Source organism: Mus musculus, chromosome 2 (genome assembly GCF_000001635.26).
Source record: "Mus musculus strain C57BL/6J chromosome 2, GRCm38.p6 C57BL/6J".
NCBI lineage: Eukaryota > Metazoa > Chordata > Mammalia > Rodentia > Muridae > Mus > Mus musculus.
In genome coordinates this window covers 4,918,023-4,939,067 of record NC_000068.7, presented here as the reverse complement: position 1 = coordinate 4,939,067, position 21,045 = coordinate 4,918,023, and the positions used below count along the sequence as shown (strand labels likewise).

The window sequence follows — 21,045 nt, the reverse complement described above, 5'->3', positions numbered from 1 at the left end:
CACTGTATGCTCTAACTGAGAACAACACCTCTATGATAGGAAGCTGGTAGGAGGCGGGCTCATGAGGGGAGGGATGTACAACGTGAGGTAGACTGAGCTTCCAAGAAATCATTTCTGCTTGCATAGAAAGAAATTGGGGCGCTGGAGAGATGGCTCAGCAGTTGAGAGTAATGACTGCTCTTCCGAAGGTCCTGAGTTCAAATCCCAGCAACCACATGGTGGCTCACAACCATCCATAATGAGATCTGACTCTTCTGGAGTGTCTGAAGACAGCTACAGTGTATTCATATATAATAAATAAATAAATCTTAAAAAAAAGAAATTGACTTAATATGCCTACATTATACTCAGTCACCTTTATTAGTTACACCCTAGGTTAGTTTTTCTTAAAACAGTAATATTTCACTCCATTAAGACAATAGTACCACATTAATTAAATTCATGAATCCCCAATACGTGCATCTTGATCTTGTTAACAGGTGATAAAAAGAGAACATCATCTCAGTTAAAAATTTTTTTCCTTAGATGTCTTTCTTTGCTTTGATGTCCTCTTTAAAGGAATTATAAGGAAGAGCTAACTCTTTTCATTTTGTTTATGGGGGAAAGAGGAGGAGATAGCATCCTTCTGTGTAGCTCAGGCTGTACTCGAACTCTCGATGCTCCTGTCTCAGACTATCATCCCAGTACCTCACTCTTGAAGGGCTGTTTCAAATGTTTATTCTTTCTCCTTTCACAAGTCGGCTTCGAAATATCCAAGTGTCCTAAAATAAGATCAAACAGAGTTTGTGAAATACTTCCATTGGCCTACCCACCATGATTAAAGGGTTCAAAAGCCTTTATAAATGATTAAGTAGGAAAAATATTAATAGTTATATTGATTAATAGATAAACTACATTCTGGGACTCCAGTCAAGATAGTGTAGATGATTGGTGACATGGGGTGTGACTTCTGTGTGCCCCTTGTACTAACAGCCCTGAGTCATCACTGATTCTGTCTTTGAGCCCTATGCCGGCCTTTGTGATGACAAAGAAAATAAAACCAGCTTTCCAAATCGAATGTGCCCGCCCACGGGGATTGATTGAACGGGTCTGCAACAACAGGGACTATGCACAGCTAAAGCTCTATGTTGCCCTTCTTAGTGGGTTCAGCCACAGCTCTGAAGTGAGCGCGAAACAGAAGCCTGTCTGCTTTCAGATTAACCCCGAAGGAAGGGACCCCTAGCCCCCTAGCGTTTCCTCTGTGATCGCATGCAGTACCTTAAAGTCCATGACTCCTTGGAATCCATACTTTTTCTCTGCCATCTCGACAACTTCCCTTGCAATATTTTCTTGACTGGTGCCGCTCACATCGATACACTGGCAGTCAGAGCTGCCGAAGTGGCAGGAAATTGCCTGTAGAGAAAGGACCGACTAAGATTGGAGAGGAACAGTTTGTCGATCCCGTTATGCCCGAAGCCAAGTAGAGCCCTCTGAGAACAGAACTGTTTCACTTGGATTTGATTTTTCAATTGGAGAGGTGGTCTACAGTATCTTACACCAGTCTCCTCCCAAGGCTAAGTGAGAAATTATAAAATATTTTAAAATTTCAAACAATGTTTGTGTGTGTTTGTATGCATGTCGCAAGAGGACATACATACAGAGAACACCTCTGTCTCCCAAATGCTGGGATTAAAGGCATGTGCCACCACTGTTCGGCGACACTTCTTTTTAAAAGGTGTATTTAGGAAGTCTAGTCCTTGAAGAGATCTTCAATATTTTTGGGCATTTAAATTTTTCCACCAGCACTCGGGAGGCAGAGGTAGGCGAATTTCTGAGTTCGAGGCCAGCCTGGTCTACAAAGCGAGTTCCAGGACAGCCAGGGCTATACAGAGAAACTCTGTCTCAAAAACCAAAAAAAAAAAAAAAAAAAAAAAGAGGGAAATGTGAGCTCTTCCATGTGCATTCTGTTATGAAACAATGGTGAATATTTTTCTAGAATATTCAAGACACTAGAAAAAATAGAAAGGGTAAATTCATGATTTCAGAACGTATATTTTTTTGTACTGTAATGACTACAGCCCACACTTGTACGACTCTCGGGGCCATCCCTGCCTCTTGTTTTAAAACATTGGTGTAGTAGGCAGCACGGCTGTTGGATTGTGAAGTACTAGAATATTACTTAGCTTGATAGCTGGAGTTTTACCAACCCCTCAGTTTTGTCCCAAGACAGCTCCTCTGCCTCCTTTGCCTAATTCCAAGCTCCAGACAAGCTAGAGGGAACGTAAGTGAAGAGAAGGCTATGTCTGGCACCTTCTCTTTGCCCTCAAAGAGCAGCAGGGCTGGATGAGAACCATGTGACAAACCATAAAACCCCACTTAGACCCAAAGGAGCCCTAAGGTTTGGAATGGACCCCTGTGTTCCCATAGGGAAGAGAGGACCCACAGGACTGGCAGATCTACTGGACTAGTGGAAGTGAGAAGCAGGGGGCATTTGTGGGGAATTTTTAATGTAGGCAGCAGTGTATGAAGTTGTATACACTCTTAAGGTAAGGAATAGGAGTGCCTGTTGAATCCGATTTCTGTGTAAAGTTTAGAACTCAGTACTGTTTAGGATCAATGCTATATTTCTCAATAGTGAAGATATTATAAACTTGCTTCCTGTTGTGCCTTAGAGTGAACATTATAAATTCCAAATGATTCTCCTTTGGAAATTCAGCCATTGTCTTTGCCTTAGAAGCAGCTGAGTGCAGAGAAGGACACTGCTGTTGAGAACTCTATGGACAGTCGCGGCTCAGTGATTAGGGGCCTATAATATTTTGTTTCCTCCTAACAGAGTGAATATTTATGCATTTCTTGGTCAACAAGCTGGTCCCTCAGTAAGAAGCCCTGCAGTCTTTGCTATCTTAATGTATCTTGAAGGCTTTGTTCTAGACCACTCATCTTTGGAGAGGTAGCCATCTGAGTCCGTACTTTCCGGAAGCCTTGAGTTTTGTTCCGACCAGATCCATGGATGAGCAGAGGGTGGAAGAAAACAGTATCGCCCTTTTCCATCACTAGGTGGACCCGGGGGCTGTTGGGGTCATAGTCTTGGATGCCATGGTACATTTTGTTAACACCTCCCTAGAACACATAAGAGAAGTCACATTCATATTCAAGGTGCCACCGTGAACAAGACTTCATCAGTAATGCAGCAGGGGAAGCGAGAGTCCTTGAACGTCTCCAAGGCAGCTTGTCTAAGTTAGACTCTAAATTTATATATATATATATCTGAGAACTACAACTGACTCAAGTGGCTAACATGGGTGTGGTGCTTAATTTTAATACTAACTTGATATGTTTCAGGATCTCCCTCCCCTGAAGAATTAGGGGCAGCACTAGGTAAAATGGGGCTGCCAAAGGACTGTCTATGTTTTGGTGCTTTGCTGTCTCTGTTGCTGCTGCTGCTGCTGCTTCCTTTGATAATGCTAGAAGCCATGTTTCCAGGTTTCTACCCTGGACTAAGGAGCATCAGCCCTCCAGAAACCTTCTAGGCTTTAGACATCAGACGGGGACTGCTGAGCCACTCAGCCCAGTCAACTGAGCAGCAACTACTGGGGCCTCTCCTGTGTGAGGCTGCCACCGTGGCACTGATTACTTTGACTGCTGAAGCACTCAGCTTCGAAAGACACTGTTGCTGCTATTTTAACGTGCACTGATTTAATAAATTATATACATAATGCCTATCCCCCTCAGTCCTGGCCCTCTACCGAGCCCTGACTAACTGAACAGGCAAGCAGACCTTTGTCTTGTCCAACCTGAACCGGCAATGATCTCACCTAGCATGGCAGTCTCCTTGACCAGATTTTCCTGCATATCAGGAGTATCATGGGGAAGCCAACTCCCCCCCCCCGCCCCCCAATCAGGAGGGAAATACAAAATATTTGTATCACACCCAGAGTAGACCAAGAATAGGAAAAAAAAAAAAAAAAAAAAGGTCAGGGAATGGCAGCACATAGCTGTAATCCCTGCCCTGGGGGCGGAGACACAGAGCCCCACACATACATCAGCCCATGGAGGTGCTCCTCAGCTACTGTCTACCATGGTTCCTATTTATACAATTGTTGTTCTTTGACAATTTCACACCCAAGTGCACATGTGCATTCACATACACATACTTACACACATACACGCACGCGCGCGCGCACACACACACACACACACACACACACACACACACACACGCACACATACACACGCACGCACACACACGAATTTTAGCCATTTCATACCCCTCTCTCCTTTCCCCACTGTGCCCTACTTGCTAGCAGGCTTCCTCCCACTCCATCACCTGTCTTTCTGTGTGTGACCCATTGAGGTCATTGGACTTGCCTGGAACTCATCAAGCTGGCTAGGCTGGTCAATGAGCCCCAGCGATCAGACTGTCTCCACTCTCAGCAGAGATTTCAAGTGTTCCCACCATGCTCAGCTTTATTTCTTTATTTTAAAAAATGAGTTCTGGGGATCAAACTCAGGCCCTCATGATTGATTTCAAGACAAGCCTTTTATTGTCTAAGCTATCCTTCTAGCTCCAGCAGGAATTCTTACTAAGACTATCCCAGATTCTTTTTGGGAAATGGCCATTTGCCTATGGGCTACTGTTGCAGTTTTAACCCAGGGCTCTTTTCTCCCAGCTGGGTGGGTGTGTGACCCTACCCAAGCTAAGCTGGCCAGGAAGTGCTGCTGCTTGGGAATCCTCTAGACCATTCCTTTTGGCTTAAGCCAGCCAGAGCCCAGCTTCACGAGGAGGGGTCGCCCATGCCACAGCGCATGTGCAGAAGCCACAGGAAGACTCATGGGACTTATTTCTCTCCTTCCCCCGTGCGGCCCAGTGAGTCCGGGCACTGTTCGGGCTTCACAGAAGTATGCTTACCTACTTAGCCATCTCTGACCCTAATTGATAAAGTGCACAATCTCAGGTTTACCATCATTAACAGACTAAAGGATTTTCATAATAATATGTTACATAGTATCTTTTTACGAATCCCAACATCCCACGCTAGGTAGATGGCTCAGTGGGTGTGGGAAGCCACATGTGCCGTTGCAGAGTGGCACTGACTACTGCTGGCCACCACGCATAAGATTGGACAAACAACCAATGTGTACATATGCAGTAAAGTTTTTTGCAAAGACACTGCCTGGCCCAGGCATGATAATGAGGTTCTGTAAGGTACTGAGAGTATAATCAATCAGATGTGAGACATGCAAATGAGGTATGATAATGAGGTTCTGTAAGGTACTGAGAGAGAGTAGCCAATCAGATGAGGAACATGCAAATGAGGCTTAGTGCATAACCAATCCGGGTGTGAGACACGCCCCTCCTAGGCCTATAAAAGCAGCACCAGTTCTGGGCTCGAAGTCTTTTCGCCTCTACAATCAAGCTCTCCCAATAAACGTGTACAGAAAGATCCTGTTGCAGCGTCGTTCTTCCTGGCCAGTCGAGCGCGCACAAGAAGTGGGTAAAGGTGCTTGCTGCCAAGAGGGACCTCCAGGACCCACAAAGTGGAAGAGAGTGGATTCATGCTATGCAATGGTGCACACAAGCATGCCTGTACACACACACACACACACACACACACACACACACACACAGAGAGAGAGAGAGAGAGAGAGAGAGAGAGAGAGAGAGAGAGAGAGAGAGCAGGGTTCTCCATTTCCACCAGGAGCTCAGTCCCCTGCCTTTACTGTGGAATATGATCTACCCTCTCACCTGAGAGTTCAGGATCTTCTGGCCTGAGATCTGAAATGCTGAGAATCTCTCTCCTAGTTCTTGGGCTCTGGCTTCCCAAATTTTCAGTGCATCTTATATCATCCCCCAAAATATTCGTTCTTGAAGAAATTGTTTGCTCTCCTCATTCATTGAAGCAAACGCCTTTACTAGCTCCCCACAGCAAGTGCTGAGTGGGTTAGCAGACCAGGGTGCAGCTGAGCAGCCAAAGAAAGCTTGGCAATTAACGAACTGAACTATTAAGACACACAGCATATCAGGGAATCCCGAAATCAGTGTGCTAAGCAAAAGAAGCCATACAAAAGAGTGAATACTATAGAACTGTGTCCATACAAAAGAGTGAATACTATAGAACTGTGTCCATACAAAAGAGTGAATACTATAGAACTGTGTCCATACAAAAGCGTGAATGTTATAGAACTGTGTTTACACAACATCTTAGAAAGTGCAGAGTAATCTGAAAAAAAATGGAAAACAGCTCAGTGGTTGTTTCTGATAACAGGCAGAGAGAGGAGTTTTCCTCTTTCTCTCTCTCTTTCTCTCTCTCTCTCTCTCTCTCTCTCTCTCTCTCTGTCTCTCTCTTTCTCTTTCTTTCTCTTTCTCTTTCTCTTTCTCTTTCTCTTTCTCTTTCTCTTTCTCTTTCTCTTTCTCTTTCCCTTTCTCTCTCCTCGCTCCTCTTGCTCGTTGCTCAGGCCATCCTGAAACTTCCCATCCTACTGCATCACAGCCATATGTCATTATGCCAGGCTTGAGTATGATAACCAACATATGTGCACTCCCCAAATTAAATACTAAACATGTGTATAGTTACTTAACAATTATACCCTAAACAGAGTATAGTAAGCCCCCTCTCTCTGGTCCTTTCAGTCTGTCCTCCTTCTGCCCATCTTTTTAATGTCCCTGCAGCTTCCAGCCCAACTGTGCTATGAGTACCAAGCTCTGCTTGCTCTCTAGCATGCTTGTGGATGCCTTGACCTCCGACCTCCACCTCCTTTCTAGAAGGGAGTTCTACCATGACCCTCAATGCTCAACTCAGTCACCAGGGCTCTCTAGCACAGTGATTTCCCAACCTTCCAAATGCTGCAACCCTTTAGCACAGTTCCTCATGTTCTGGAGACCTCCAAGCATAAAATTATTTTCATTGCTACTTCATGACTGTAATTTTGCTACTGTTAGAAACTGTGATGTAGATACCTGTGTTTTCCAATGTAAAAAAGTCATTGGACACCCCCAAGGGAGTTGCCACCCACAGGCAACTGAATGTTTTGAGAACTAATGCTTTAGTGTCTCTATTGGTTTTTGCAACTACATGTGACAGTCTGGCTCTCTTTTCACTCTGAGATCCACCATCAGTTGGTGAGTAAGACTAAGTTGTCATTTACCACATGTCTAGGGCTGAACTGTTTAAGAATGGCCTTTATGAGAGTATGTAGCACTTGCCCAAGTCCCCCACATTGGCCTGGCTTTCAAACTCCTGTGGGAAGGAGATACCATTGGATATTTTACCTGACATCCTCAGATTTGCTCTGATTCTAACTGTGTATCTCAAGATGATTCTCTGCTAAGAAAGGAAGCACAGCCTCTTCCCTAGACTCCTCATGTACACTGATCAAAATTAAAACAGCAAAGGCATCTGGGAAGACTCAGTAGGGATGCTGAGGAGATGGTCATTCCAGCATGAGGACCTGAGCTTGGTCCTCAGAACCCATGTTTAAAAAAAGAAAGAAAAGCCAGGCGTGGTGGCGCACACTTTTAATCCCAGCACTCAGGAGGCAGAGGCAGGCAGATCTCTAAGTTTGAGGCCAGCCTGGTCTACAGAGTGAGTTCCAGGACAGCCAGGGCTACACAGAGAAACCCTGTCTCGAAAAAAACAAAAAAAGAAAAAGAAAAAAAAAAGAAGGAAAGAAAGGAAGGAAGGAAGGAAGGAAGGAAGGAAGGAAGGAAGGAAGGAAGAAAGGAGAAAAAAGGCAGCTGGAGAGGTGGTTAAGAGTACCAGCAGCTCTTCCAGAGGACCTGGGTTTGATTCCAAGCACCCACATGGTGGTTACCACTATCTGTAAACCCAGTTCCATGGGATCTGACCTCTGCAGGCATCAGGCACACATGTGGTGCACAGATGTATATGCAGGCAAAACACTCAGACACATAAAATAAAAATAATTTTAAAAAGAAAGAAAGAAAAGAAAAGGTCGGGTGTGCAAATGTTTGTTTCAGTCCCCATGCTGGGGAGGAAGGGGGAGGGGGATTCCTGGGGCTCACTGGACAGCTGGTCTAGCCTACTTGGTGAGAGACTCTGCTTGAAAAAGATAGATGGCACCTGAGGAATGCACATGTGTGTGCACAGGGGTGCACATGTGCAAACACACACATACCACACACACACACACACACACACACACACACACAGATTAAGCAGTTATGCAGACCTACCTCCCACTTGGGGTAATCATGTGGCTTCAGAGTGCCTTTGTGGGTACCTGGGAGCACAACCAGACAACCGTTGTTTCTGTCAATGTGCTCCATGGCTGTCCAAGCACAAACAATTAGGTTGCTAGGTCGGAAGGGGAAATAGTGCAGATCCTGATGCAAGGGATGCCGGGATGTCTTCTTGCCTGCAAGAGAACCTGCTGTCAAAGACAAAAGTCTTGGGATTTTTGTCATTGCCTGAAAACCTGGAATACTGACCTAGCTAACCAAAACCAACGGAATGAAACAGTGTGTCTAGAATCAGTCTGAAGAGATAAGCAACAAAGCATCAAAGTATCAACAACTGTTCCACATCCTCTCCTTCCTTGCAGGCTCCACAGGAGGGGTGGTTAGTGGTCCTTGCCTGCAATCACACAGTCTCTGTTACACTGTATTCCTGCGTCGCTTGGGATTTGTCACAGGGCAGCATTCAATAAGGAGCACACTGCAGCTGGAGTAATGATACTAAGGAGAATGCTATAAAGCCACTCCCTAGTTCTCCCTTTGAAGTGGCTGAAGGCTCTCTCAGAAGTTGTCCTCAGGGAGATGACAGACATGTATCCAACCGTTGCCACACTCCCTGGCTTTGCCCTTGGATCATCTGTTCCTGGGCTCTTGAATAAAGAAACATGGTAATCTTATGCTTTTTTGGTTGGTTGGTTAGTTGGTTGGGTTTTTGTTTGTTTGTTTGTTTGTTTGTTTTTGTTTTGTTTTTTGTTTTGTTTTGTTTTGTTTTGTCCTGCTATTAGAAGGAAACATGAAAAAGTAAATGGCTCTCATGGCTGATTTCTTCTGCCAGCAGGATTTCTCCATATGGGTCAAGAGCCAAGTGCAGTATACAAATGTATACACCTGGATGCTATTTCTGGTATAGTGAGTTCTTTGAATATACATGTAAGCAAGTCCAAGGTGTCGTAAGAGTTCAAGTGTAATTTAAAATAATAGCTTGAATTGTGTTAGTCCACATAATGCTTTCAGGACAGGGATGCAGACACGCTGCCACAGCTAAGAGCAGCTTAGAGTCATCGTGGCTTTGTGGGTAAGCTATTTGTCTTGCAAGCATGAAGACCTGAATTCAATCCTCAGAACCTATACTGGCTAATCTATGTCAACTTGACACAAGCTAGAGTCATTTGAAAGGAGGGAAGCTCAACTGAGAAAATGTCTCCAGAAGACCTGGCTGTAGGGCATTTTCTTAACTAGTGATTGACCTGGGATGGCCTAGCCCATTGTGACCATCATTGTGTGGTGGTCCCAGATCCTACAAGAAAGCAGGCTAAGTAAGCCTTGTAAGCAGGACCATGACCTCTGTCTGAACTCCTGCCTCCAGGTTCTTGCCTCACTTGAGTTCCTGTCCTGACTTCCTCTGATGATGAACAGTGAGAAGGAAGTGTAAGGCAAATAGACCCTTTCCTCCCCAACTTTCTTTGGTCGGGATGTTTCACAACAGCAACCGTAACCCTGACTAAGACAGAGCCCATGTAGAAATGCCAGGCCTGATAGCATACTTACAATCTTATCACTGGGGAGACAGAACAGAAGGATCCCAGGGCTCCCTGACTATCCAGCCTAGCCTGATTGGTGAGCAGCAGGCTAAGGAGAGATCCTGCCTCCAGGGAGACAGGCAGAATTCCCACGGACACCAAGGTCGTCAACGCACACACCCTCTCATGGGCATATAAGCACAGGCACATGTGGCAGCGCTTGTATACAGGTGAGCACACATACATATAGTTTAAAAATAGGTTGAAAAGTTTAGACATGCTGTGCAGTGCTGGCGCACGCCTTTAATTGAAATCCTGTCTCAAAAAACAAAGAAACAACCCCAGAGTGACTAAGAGGAGTTTATGATATACAGTCTATTGTTTGCTAAGCTCTTAGCCTGTCATGTGACTATTTACAATACCCCTACAGTCACTATGTGAAACCAGTTACTCTTCAGTGTTGCTATATTATAAATTGTTTTAAGAGTTAAATAAAAGTCCATACATTCCCTAATCTAAACTTTGATAGTTGTACACAGGACATGGTTTAAATATCAACTTTACATATTTAGTCTAACAATACTTTCCTTTTGTTTTTCCCTAACAAACAAGATTCCTTTACCAACATCTGGAGGCTTGTTGATCAGCATCCCATGCAGAGCCATAATATTGGGTCCAGTGAAACACTCCACATACTTCAGAATCTAAGAAAAAAGCAGTTAAAAACAAATAAAACAACTTCACAGGAAGTCAGAAGCATAAGTAAGTGGCATCACGTACGATGATCCACAGAAGAACCAAGATGGCGGAGCAGGCTGAGGCAGAAGGACGTGGAGTTTCAGAGCCAGTTTTAGATAGAACAAGACTCCATCTAAAACAGTAACAATAACAACAATAACAACAACAAACAATGGGGCTGGAGAGATGGCTCAGGGGTTAATAGCACTGGCTGCTTTTCCATAGGTCCTGAGTTCAATTCCCAGCAACCACATGGTGGCTCACAACCATATGTAATGGCATCTGATGCTGTCTTCAGGTGTGTCTGAAGATAGATACAGTGTACTCATATACATTAAATACATAAATCTTTAAAATAACAACAACAACAACAACAACAACAAATTAACACCAAAAATGCAGGACTGGCAGTGTAGTTCAGGAGTTTATCAGCATTGTGTGACAGCCATATTTTGGGTTCAGTGAAAAACTCCACATATTTTAGAACCTAAAGTAGGGGGTGAGGCAGGGCAACACCTTAACTAGGGTATACAAGGCTCTGAATTGGATAAGCAACATCAAAACAAGCAAGCAAACAAACTAATCTTATAATGCTACTGACAGAGCCATTACAATAAATAAATTGACAAGTAACAGTTTTATAACTGTTGGTACCCTGTTTTTGAGTCTTAGATGAGGTCTCTTGTTCTTCACAACAAACATAATTAGCCCAGTCCATAGAAAAGCCTTTCCATCATGATGCTATGGAGAGTTGGAGTGAGATAATTCTTCATTTGGAATGAAGGTGATTGTAGAGTCTCTGTGCACTGTAGGATCTCTGGGTCCCACTGATAGCATCCTTGGTCTCTACCCATTAGAAGCTATCAGCTCTTCCACCCCACCCCAAATGTGACAACTAACAATGTCTCCAGATGCCAATACAATAGCCAGTGTGGGGCAGAGTCATTTTCACTTAAGAGCATAGCTCCAGCACCCTATATAGAGAGGAGTTGGAAGGAGGCAGACCTGCCATGAAGCTGATGGGAAAGGGACATGGGGCTGGATGGTGTGACCTGAGCAGATGCTGGAGACAGACTTACAAACTGGCCATTAAACAGGAAGGCAGGCCGGGCTCTCACCTCGGGGAGAAGGCAGTATCTGAAGAGCTCCTCATCTTCTTGGAAATCCTGGATCTTTGAAACCATCCTATCACTTGGCATATAATCCTGTTTTGCAAGGGCCACATCTCTCATTATAACGATCCCTGGTGGTTTCACCTCCTCTCTGCAGATTCTTTCAAACTCTGCTCTAGAAATGAGATTTACAAAGAGCGTTATTATGTGGGCTTCCAAATACCTGGCTGGCTCTGCTGAGAACTTTGCAGATTCTGGGACTGCTTCTCTGATCTAGTAGAGTAAATGCTTGTGGGGAGGAGGAAAACGTGGCCAGAAGTCCTGCCTTCTACCTGGAACTATTACCTCAAAGTACCTCCTCCACAGCAGACCAGTGGGGAAACGGTGTGTGTGTGTGCGTGTGCGTGTGTGTGTATGTGTGTGTGTGTATGTGTGTGTATGTGTATGTGTGTGTGTGTGTGTGTGTGTGTGTGTGTGCAGTCTAGACTGGCTGGCCACTGAGTGCTCCTCTCCCCAGGGCTGGGCTACAGGTATATACTGCCATTCATGGCTTTTACATGGATGCCAGAGATTCGAACTCAGGTCCTTAAGCTTGCACAGTGAGCCCCCGTCTCTGGCCTGAGAAGTGACACTGTAATAATAGAGGCTGAGCATCCTTTATCCAAAGTGCTTGGGGACAGAACTGTTTTGGATTTCAGATTTTTTTTTTTAAGACAGGGTCTCATTTTAAAGCCCTGGGGATACTGGAACTCACTCTGTAGACCAGGTTGGCTTCAAACTCACAGAGATCTGCTTGCCTCTGCTCCTTGAGTGCTGGACTCAAAGGTATGTGCCACCACACCTGTCTTGGATTTCAGTTTTTAAAAACTAAATACTTGTAATATATGCATAACGAGATAACCTCATGATGGGACCCAGGGCAACACAGAATTCACTTGTGTTTCCGTTACAACCTGTACACAGGCCTAAAGGCATCTTATGCATCATTTTTGCCTATTTTGACTTCACCCCTTCACGAGAGGTTGCGTGAGGGGTTTTCCAGCTATTGTTCCATGTTGTCACTCAGGGGGGCTTTAGATTTGGCAGTGAGATTTATTTGATGTTGAAGGTTGAACATCCCTAATGCAAAAAAATTGGAAAAGCAAACTTTTCTGTAGTACCTCTGGGGTGTCAACCCTGGTCTGAGAGCCTGACACTGACTTCCCTTATTTTGTTCCCACAACACGAAGACACCAGTAGACTCAAAATGCCCCATTTTAAGAACAGGGAAACTGAGGCATACGCAGATTGCCCAAGCACATTACGGGTAGGACTAAGACCCAAGCCAGAGAGTCTGGCACTTGAGTTTCCATTTCTAAACACTCCCAAACAAATCATCCTTAAAAAAGAATCTCTGAACTCATCTAGGGAGGCAGCTTAGTGAGTCAAGCACCTGCTGGCTCACTCAAGGCAGGAGTACAGAAAGGCAGATGTGAGAGTGTGGAGCTATATTCCCTTCATTACTTCTGTAAGATATACATAGAGGCAGAAGGGCTACAGGAAGCTCTCAGGCCAGTGAATAACAACAGCAAACAAAAAAGAGACCTTGTCCCAAGCAGGGAGAACAAAGGGGACAGACAGACAGTGCGGTTGTCCTAGGACCTCCACATGCATGAGTTGGAACCCACACACATAAACTGTGAACACGCAGAAGCTAGTCTAAACCTGTGTTACCATTGCATTCATGTAATGCAGCTTTTTGCACTTGATCTTAGCCAAAAGGCTGAGACGCAATATAATGTAGCTTTTTGTAAAATCATAAACAGAAGTATTATACCGAAAACGTTGAATGTCATCATCAGATACCAGATTCTTAATGACGAGAAACCCATTTTCTTCATAAAATTTTCTCTGCTCCAGGGTGAGGACATTATTATCCAGAGTATACCTAAAGAAAAAAAAAAAAAAAGAGCCTCCAAGTAAGTCCCCATTTTAAATTACAAGCTAGCAGTATACCTGAAAGAAAGAAAACTAAATTCAAGGCTTCAAAGCCCTAGCCAGAAGGTTTATTCAAGGCCCTAGTCAGAAGGTTTACAGACTTAAAGCCATAAAGATAAGAGAGTCGGGCGGGTGGACACAAAGGCTGTAAAGTCATCCCAGGAACCAACTAGCCACTGAGATAAAAAAAAAAAAAAAAAAAAAAAAAAGGCAAGGACAATCTCAGATGAGTAATGGGCTACCTGCTGATATGGTTTGAGCTTAGCCAGATGCCCTGCCAACCAAGATAAACACCCTCCATTTAGAGTTACTGTCACATACTGCTCACTGATGTTTAAACTGCCCACTTGTGTGTAACTGTGCCAATTTCCCCTATCCCCCCACTCCTTTCCTATATAAACCCCTAACTTTTGAGCCTTAGGGTCAACACCTCTGTCTCCTGCGTGAGATACGTGTAGCCCGGAGCTCCGTCATTAAACTACCTTGTGTGTTTACGTCAAGATGGTCTCTCTTGATTCTTTGGGTGCACGCTATCTCTTGACTCGGGTGGGGTTATCCCCACGGAGGTCTTTCATACCAAGAATCTGTCTTACTATCCAAATCTAACTGGCCTGGAACTTGCCAGGTAGGCAAGGCTAGCCTTGAACTCAGAGATCTGCCTGCTTCTGCTTCTTGAGTAAAGGGACCAGAGATATGTACTCCCACAGCCTGCCTGCATTTGTACTTTTCAACTCAACATTTCTATGTGTATTGCTTTAATGAAGTAGTGAGGACAAAGTTTAGAGTGTTAAGTCCAAAACATAGGTACAGTCACCAAAAATGTGTATTACTGAAAAAAATATTAACCAAGGAATTATATCTGTACAATAGATGTTAAAAATGAAGGGCAGAATACTGTGGGCATACTTATTATAATAGGATAAAAATCATATAAAACAAAATACAGAGGGAGAGGAAGGAGAGAGGGCATGTCAATGTCTGTAGCTGAGCAGTTGCAAAGCAGTTTTGTTTTAAAACAATGGTTGCCTTTCAGTAATGATTTAAAATTCTGAATTTTAAATTTTCTACAGTGTGAAGAGCCAGAGAACTGCCATGACAGTAGTGTGTGTAGCCAAAGTCATGAGAGCAGAGTGTGTAGCCAAAGTCATGGGAGCAGGGTGTGTAGCCAAGAGGAGCTCCTATCTTTGTTAAGTTTGTAAAGGGATTTTCTCAAGAGGCTTTGATGGCTGAAGTGCCTATAGGCTGGAGCTGCAGAAATAAACTTTGAGCCTTGACCAGAACACTGTCTTGGTTCCATTCTTCTATGGCCCACAGCCTTTTCATTCCCAGCGCTCCTTTCAGGTGACCCTGCTCGACCTTAAGCCACTGGATGGCTACAAATAAGCATTGTCTTTCAAATGGAAGATCAATTCAATGAAGTATATGTGATATGTATAAGATAAATATTTCTTAAGTTAGGGTCTCACTTTGTAGCAGTCTTGAACTTGGAACCTCCTGCCTTAGCAAAGTCTGGGATTCCAGGAACACACCACACCCAAATCATACATTTTAAGTAGTCTAGTCAGTACACTCTCAGAAGCAACCCACCCACTCCTTAAGGTTGGTGCTGTGGCTTTGTCTACGATATTCATGAAGGTTGGGTGCTCCCCTTAAAAACAAGGCAATACTCATGTCAGGTGCTGGACTACAGTTGTCTCAGCTGCTCAGGAGGCTGGAGAGTCCTAAGCTCAAGACCTGGTGAGACCTTGCTTCTTACACACAATCTCTCTCCATTGTGTTTTGTGTGTGTGTGTGTGTGTATCTGTCTGTCTGTCTCTGTCTCTGTGTCTTTCTTTCTGTGTCTCTTCATCTCTCTGACTCTCTTGTCTCTGTGTGTCTCTCTCTCTTTCAAAATGCTAGCCAATATGTCAATAACACCAATATAGAAGTAAAGTAACGTGACATGTGATGCTTGGATTTTTCAAGGGTAAAATTATGTATTTTCTTTCTCTCTCTTTCTCTTTTTTTTTAACTTCTTTTTGGATCTTAGCTATGTTAAGAAAACTTAGGTTCTCCATAGTTCCCCAAAGCAGTACTGGTAGACCATTTTCTGGAAGCAAAGTGTGTTCTACATGGATTCTAGTTGGGTAGCTTGCTGCATGTTATGTTACCTGGTTGTACAGTGGACATTCTATCCCAGCTACTACTAGAAAAACTTTTACAAGCTGTCTCAGTTAAGGTCAATATTGCTGAGCTGAAACACCATGACCAAAAGTGACTTGGGGAGGAAAGGGTTTATTTGGCTTACACTTCCACATCACTGTTCATTATTGAAGGAGCTCAGGGCAGAAACTCAAACAGGGTAGGAACCTGGAGGCAGGAGCTGATGCAGAGGCTATAGAGAGGTGCTGCTTACTGGCTTGCTCCCCATGGCTTTCTCAGCCTGCTCTCTTATAGAACTCAAGACTACCAGCCCAGAGATGGCCCCACCCACAATGGGCTGCTGGACCCTCCTCCATTAATCACTAATTAAGAAATCCACCAGATTGCCGACAGCCCAATTTTATAGAGGCATTTCTCAATCCAGATTCTTAGATGATTAACTCTTGTGTCAGGCTGCTGTAACACACTAGTCAGAACACATACACAGTGAAGTAACAGGCAAAAATGAGATCTACTTACTGGAATTGTTCAGGCTGGAAACTGGCAGGGGAAGCCAACCCTGATACAGGCTGGGCTACCTAGGGGAGAATTAAGGAAAAGAAAGAAGAAGGCAGGAGACAACCTTTTTGCCAAACACCAGCCACAAATCCCCCAGATTATACCTGTAGCTCCAGTCAGCCCCAGTCCCAGGGTTTCCTTGTGCTAAGCTACTGAGCAAATAAGATACCAAAGGTCACGCTTTAGAAGGGAGAGCACAGCTTGGGCCTCGTGTGACTGCAGGCTAAACTGGAAGGAGCTTGGACGTCATTAGGGCACAAAAAGTCCAAGCCACACCAGTGAAGTAAACACTGAACCGTCACTCAGTAACTACGGGTTAGGAACAGCCCTTTTCTGTTATCTTTTTTCTTTTTTTGGTTTTTCCGAGACAGGGTTTCTCTGTGTAGCCCTGGCTGTCCTGGACCTCACTCTGTAGACCGTGTGTTGCTGCTTTTGGAGTGTCAGTTCCACACAGGTGTGGGTGGAACCCAGCACTTGGGAGGCAAAGGGGGGGGGGGTTGAGTTTCATCAGCTTGGTCTACAGAGTGGGTTTCAGGCCAGTCAGGGCCACACAGTGAAAGCCTGTGGGTCTCAAACCCACCAAGAGACCCACAATGTCACTTCACATGAACTTGCCATCTACTCGTGTTCACTCATTTATTGAAACAGGATCTCACTGTGCACCTAAGGTAGGGCCTGGGTGTTTTATAGCCCATCTGATCTCAGTTTCTTCTGCCTTCATCTTCCAAGTGCTGGGGTTACAGGTGTGCATTGTCAGGCCTGGATTGCTTTTAATTAATTAATTGATTAATTGATTAATTAATTAATTAAGGCTTTATGACTTTTAGAGACAGAGAACATGCTACATGAGCTAGCCTTGAGCTTAATAATGTAGCCACGTATGATCTTGAACTGATCCTCCTGCCCCCCACTTACTTCCTGCCAGGTGAAATTATAGACAGGCACCACCATATGCGGTTTATTGTTTTTCTTGCTTTCTTTCTCTTCTGTTTTTTGTTGTTTTGTTTTGTCCTTTGTTTTTTTGGTTTTTTTTTTTTTTGTTTTTTGTTTTTTTTTGTCAGAATCCCACTACGTAGCCCTGGCTGACTGGGAACTTGATATGTAGACCAGGCTGATCTTGAACTCACAGAGACTGTCTGCCTCTGCTGAGATTAAAGGTGATTGCCAACTATCTATTATTTATTTACTTTTTTATTTACGTATTTAATGCATATTGGTGTTTTGCCTGCATGTATGTCTGTGTGAGAGTGTCAGGTCATTTGTTGCTGGATGACAGTTGTGAGCTGCCATGTGGTTGTTGGGATTTGAACCCAGGACACCTCTGAAAGAGTAGCCAGTGTGAAGAGCAGTCATTGCTCTTAACTGCTGAGCCACATCTCCAGCCTCACAATTCCCACTCTTGTTCAACTTTCCCAATATAGCATTGCCGCAAGGACATATAGACCTCAGTGCTCCAAACTGGTCACCTCGGCCCTTCTCCACTGTTTCTTGGACTTTGATGATGTGGGAGAAATGTTAAATGATATTGAAATATATGACAGAGATGGGGGTGTGGGTGGGGTAAAGTGAAAAGAGACGCAGAAGCTGTGACCCAGGATGACCCCAATTATGCAAATACAAAACATTCCTTGTTCCCTAATCCACACTGCTTTTTTTTTTTTTTGGACAGGGTTTCTCTGTGTAGCCCTGGTCGTCCTAGAACTCACTTACTTTGCAGACCAGGCTGGCCTTGAACTCAGAAATCCAATCCGCCTGCCTCTGCCTCCCAGATTCTGGGATTAAAGGCGTGTGCCACCACTGCCCAGCATCCACACTGCTTAGAAGCAAATTAAGGCTGAGGAGATACGGCCTCAATTTCTAGAACTCTACTTACATAATATATTCCCTATGGCTCTTGGTCAGCACTATCTAATATCCAATACTAGCTGCTAGCTACATCTGGCCATTTAAATTGAAAAATGATTCAAGTTAAAAGTGTATACTTTGCCGGGCGTGGTGGCGCACGCCTTTAATCCCAGCACTCCGGAGGCAGAGGCAGGTGAATTTCTCAGTTCGAGGCCAGCCTGGTCTACAGAGTGAGTTCCAGGACAGCCAGGGCTACACAGAGAAACCCTGTCTCGAAAAACAAAACAAAACAAAAAAAGTGTATACTTTAATCCCAGCACTTAAGAGGCAGAGGTGGTGGTCTCTGTGAGTTCTAAGCCAATCCAGTCTATAATAGCAAATTCCAGCTCGCCAGAGATGCGTGATAAGATTCTGTCTCAAAAATCAAGCAACCAATAAGATCCAAAGAGTAGTGAAGAGACTGCATCAATTTCAGTCCAAATACATCTAGTACCAGTATATCCAAGGTTCTCAAAATGTAGCAAACATCCAACTGCCAAGAAAAAACCAGACTGTGATATTCCATCCCTACATGGCCTGCAGGTCTAACCACTGCTTTAGTCCAATACACACTAATCAGGGTCTTTCCCCATTAGTTTCTCAGTGTAAAATGAAGTTACATTATTAGCCTGTAGAGTTTAAGCTTGAGGTAAGCCTGGCACACCGCTGCTTATAAACCAAAAGCCCCACAGGCAGAATAACAGGGAAGGCCAAATAAACAACTATTATGATCAGCCTCGGAGGTGGCAGGCACTGAAAACCCTAAACCATTCATTTTTAGCAATTTCTAGGGCGAGGGGCCAACAGTTTGATGCTTCCTCCCATCCCCCAAGAGTCTGAGTGTATGCATGTATGTGTTTGTGTGTGATGTGTGTGTACACACACGTGTTCGTGTGCATAACTGCTTCCAAGCCTTGGTTTAGTGTTTTGTTTTGCTTTTTAGACCGTCTGTCACTTTTGGCCAGGATGGCTGGCCATTAAGATCCTCAAGTCTGCCGGACGGACGGTGGTGGCACGAACCTTTAATCCCAGCACTTGGGAGGCAGAGGCAGGCGGATTTCTGAGTTCGAGGCCAGCCTGGTCTACAAAGTGAGTTCCAGGACAGCCAGGGCTATACAGAGAAACCCTGTCTCGAAAAACCAACCAACCAACCAACCAACCAACCAACCAACCAACCAACCAACCAACCCTCGAGTCTGCACCTGCACCTCCCAGGGGGATCACAAGCATTTATCACCAGGCACTCGCTTCTGAAGTCGCTTTCCGGGAACCAGTTCAGTCCTCAGGAGACTGGGGACACCTGGCCCCTGGAGTGGGAGCTTACACAGCTAGTGGGATGGTGACAGACAGAGGGCAGGTGGAGATGGGCAGCTAGCTACCTGCTGGACAGGGTCCTGAGCCTTCTCTTTTTGGCGACTGGCGCCTCCTCCTGACCTCTGAGAATCCCTGCCTCTGCCGGCCTTGGTCACAGGCAAGCACCTGTGGGCAACTGTCCTTGGTGTTTCTGGATGCAGAAGTCAACTCAAAAAATGGCAAGCCTCTTTGTGATGACGTCGTCACCTTTCGCTTTATGCTTCCCGCTTTACACCAGCAAGAAACCACGGTTTCTTGAAGGCTCAAAATGCTGCCTAGAGAAGTCCCACCAGAGAGCCCTTCCAGAAGACGAGGGCTCTCTGGGGATGCAGCCTCCACCCGGGAACCCTAGGGATGGAGACAGGGAAGAGATGGCGGCGCAGAGGCTCTCTTATGTCCTTGAAGCCACCACCAGGGCGGAGAGGCTCCTTCGAGCCTGTGAGCCCTTCCACAGCCCAAAGGATACAATCGTTGGGGCCGAGGGTCGGCCGAGGTGTCCCAGAAGGACCTGCAGCCGGGCGCCGGCGCGCGTAAGATTCATGGTGGGGGCCAGCAGACGAAACTGCTGCGCCCAGGTCACACTTAACTTACGGCAAGGCCCCGCCTCCTAGTAGAGGGTGGAGTTCTGTCCAAGGGCAGGACACAGCGCCACCTCCCCCAGGCTGGGGGTTGGGGAGCTGGGGATGAGGGAGCGAGCCTAGGCTGTCTGGAGTCCTTGCTCCCCGCCGCTGTGTCTTTGTTCTAATCTGCAAGGTCCGAAATTTTGCGACTGGGGTGATGCAAGCCGAGCAGCCCGAGGCCGTTAGGGATCTGAGCCACCCTTTTAACTTGGTAGTTTTAATCTATGAACAACTAATCTATGTGACTAGTTCTCCCACTAAAAATTAAAATCATCTGTGTTATTCAGAAGAGACATTAAATTTAGCGTGAATTCATCCTAAAATATTAGAAAGTTTGGCTGTTAGTTTTTAAGAAGAGCGATCCACACGGTCTAGGATAACTTACATTACATTTTTGTGTGTGGTGGTGGTAGTGGTGATGGGGTGTGGTGTGTGTGTGTGTGTGTGTGTGTGTGTGTGTGTGTATGTATGTATGTATGTTTGCATCCTTGTTTGTGGAGATCAGAGAAATAATCTTCAGGGAAGTTGAGTCTCTTTCCACCACCTGAGTTTTGGGGATCGAACTCTGATGGTCAGGTTTGTTCAGCAAGCTCCCTTAACCACTGTGTATCTCACCAGCCAGTATAACATGTAAAATTTCTTATGTAGCTAAAAACTGTTTTCTTTAATCCCAGCACTTGGGAGGCGGAGGCAGGGGGATTTCTGAGTTCGAGGCCAGCCTGGTCTACAAAGTGAGTTCCTGGACCACCAGGGCTACACAGAGAAACCCTGTCTCGAAAAAGCAAACCAAACCAAACCAAACCAAACCCAAAACAAAACAAAACTGTTTTCCTAAAGTCTTTGAAATTCAACCACTACACATAATCTCAATCTCTTTGTCTCTCGGTCTCTTAAGAGAGTTACTTCTAGATTGCTTCTAGTTACTCCATAAACATGTTATTGTTTCTTAAATGCTTTCATTAGATAAT

At 44.9% G+C, this 21,045-nt stretch overlaps 1 protein-coding gene across 1 annotated transcript; it reads right to left on the bottom strand.

The window, feature by feature from the left end:
- Positions 1 to 324: 324 nt before the first annotated feature.
- Phyh (phytanoyl-CoA hydroxylase) lies at positions 325 to 20,072 on the bottom strand. Its single transcript, NM_010726.2, has 9 exons — positions 19,924 to 20,072; positions 16,182 to 16,240; positions 13,360 to 13,470; positions 11,550 to 11,718; positions 10,316 to 10,397; positions 8,174 to 8,355; positions 2,950 to 3,099; positions 1,258 to 1,392; positions 325 to 761 (listed from the first exon to the last, which is right to left on the bottom strand). The coding sequence occupies exons 1-9, from the start codon at positions 19,996 to 19,998 to the stop codon at positions 708 to 710; spliced, it is 1,017 nt and encodes a 338-aa protein (NP_034856.1). The 5' UTR covers positions 19,999 to 20,072; the 3' UTR covers positions 325 to 707.
- Between the last annotated feature and the right edge of the window lie 973 nt (positions 20,073 to 21,045).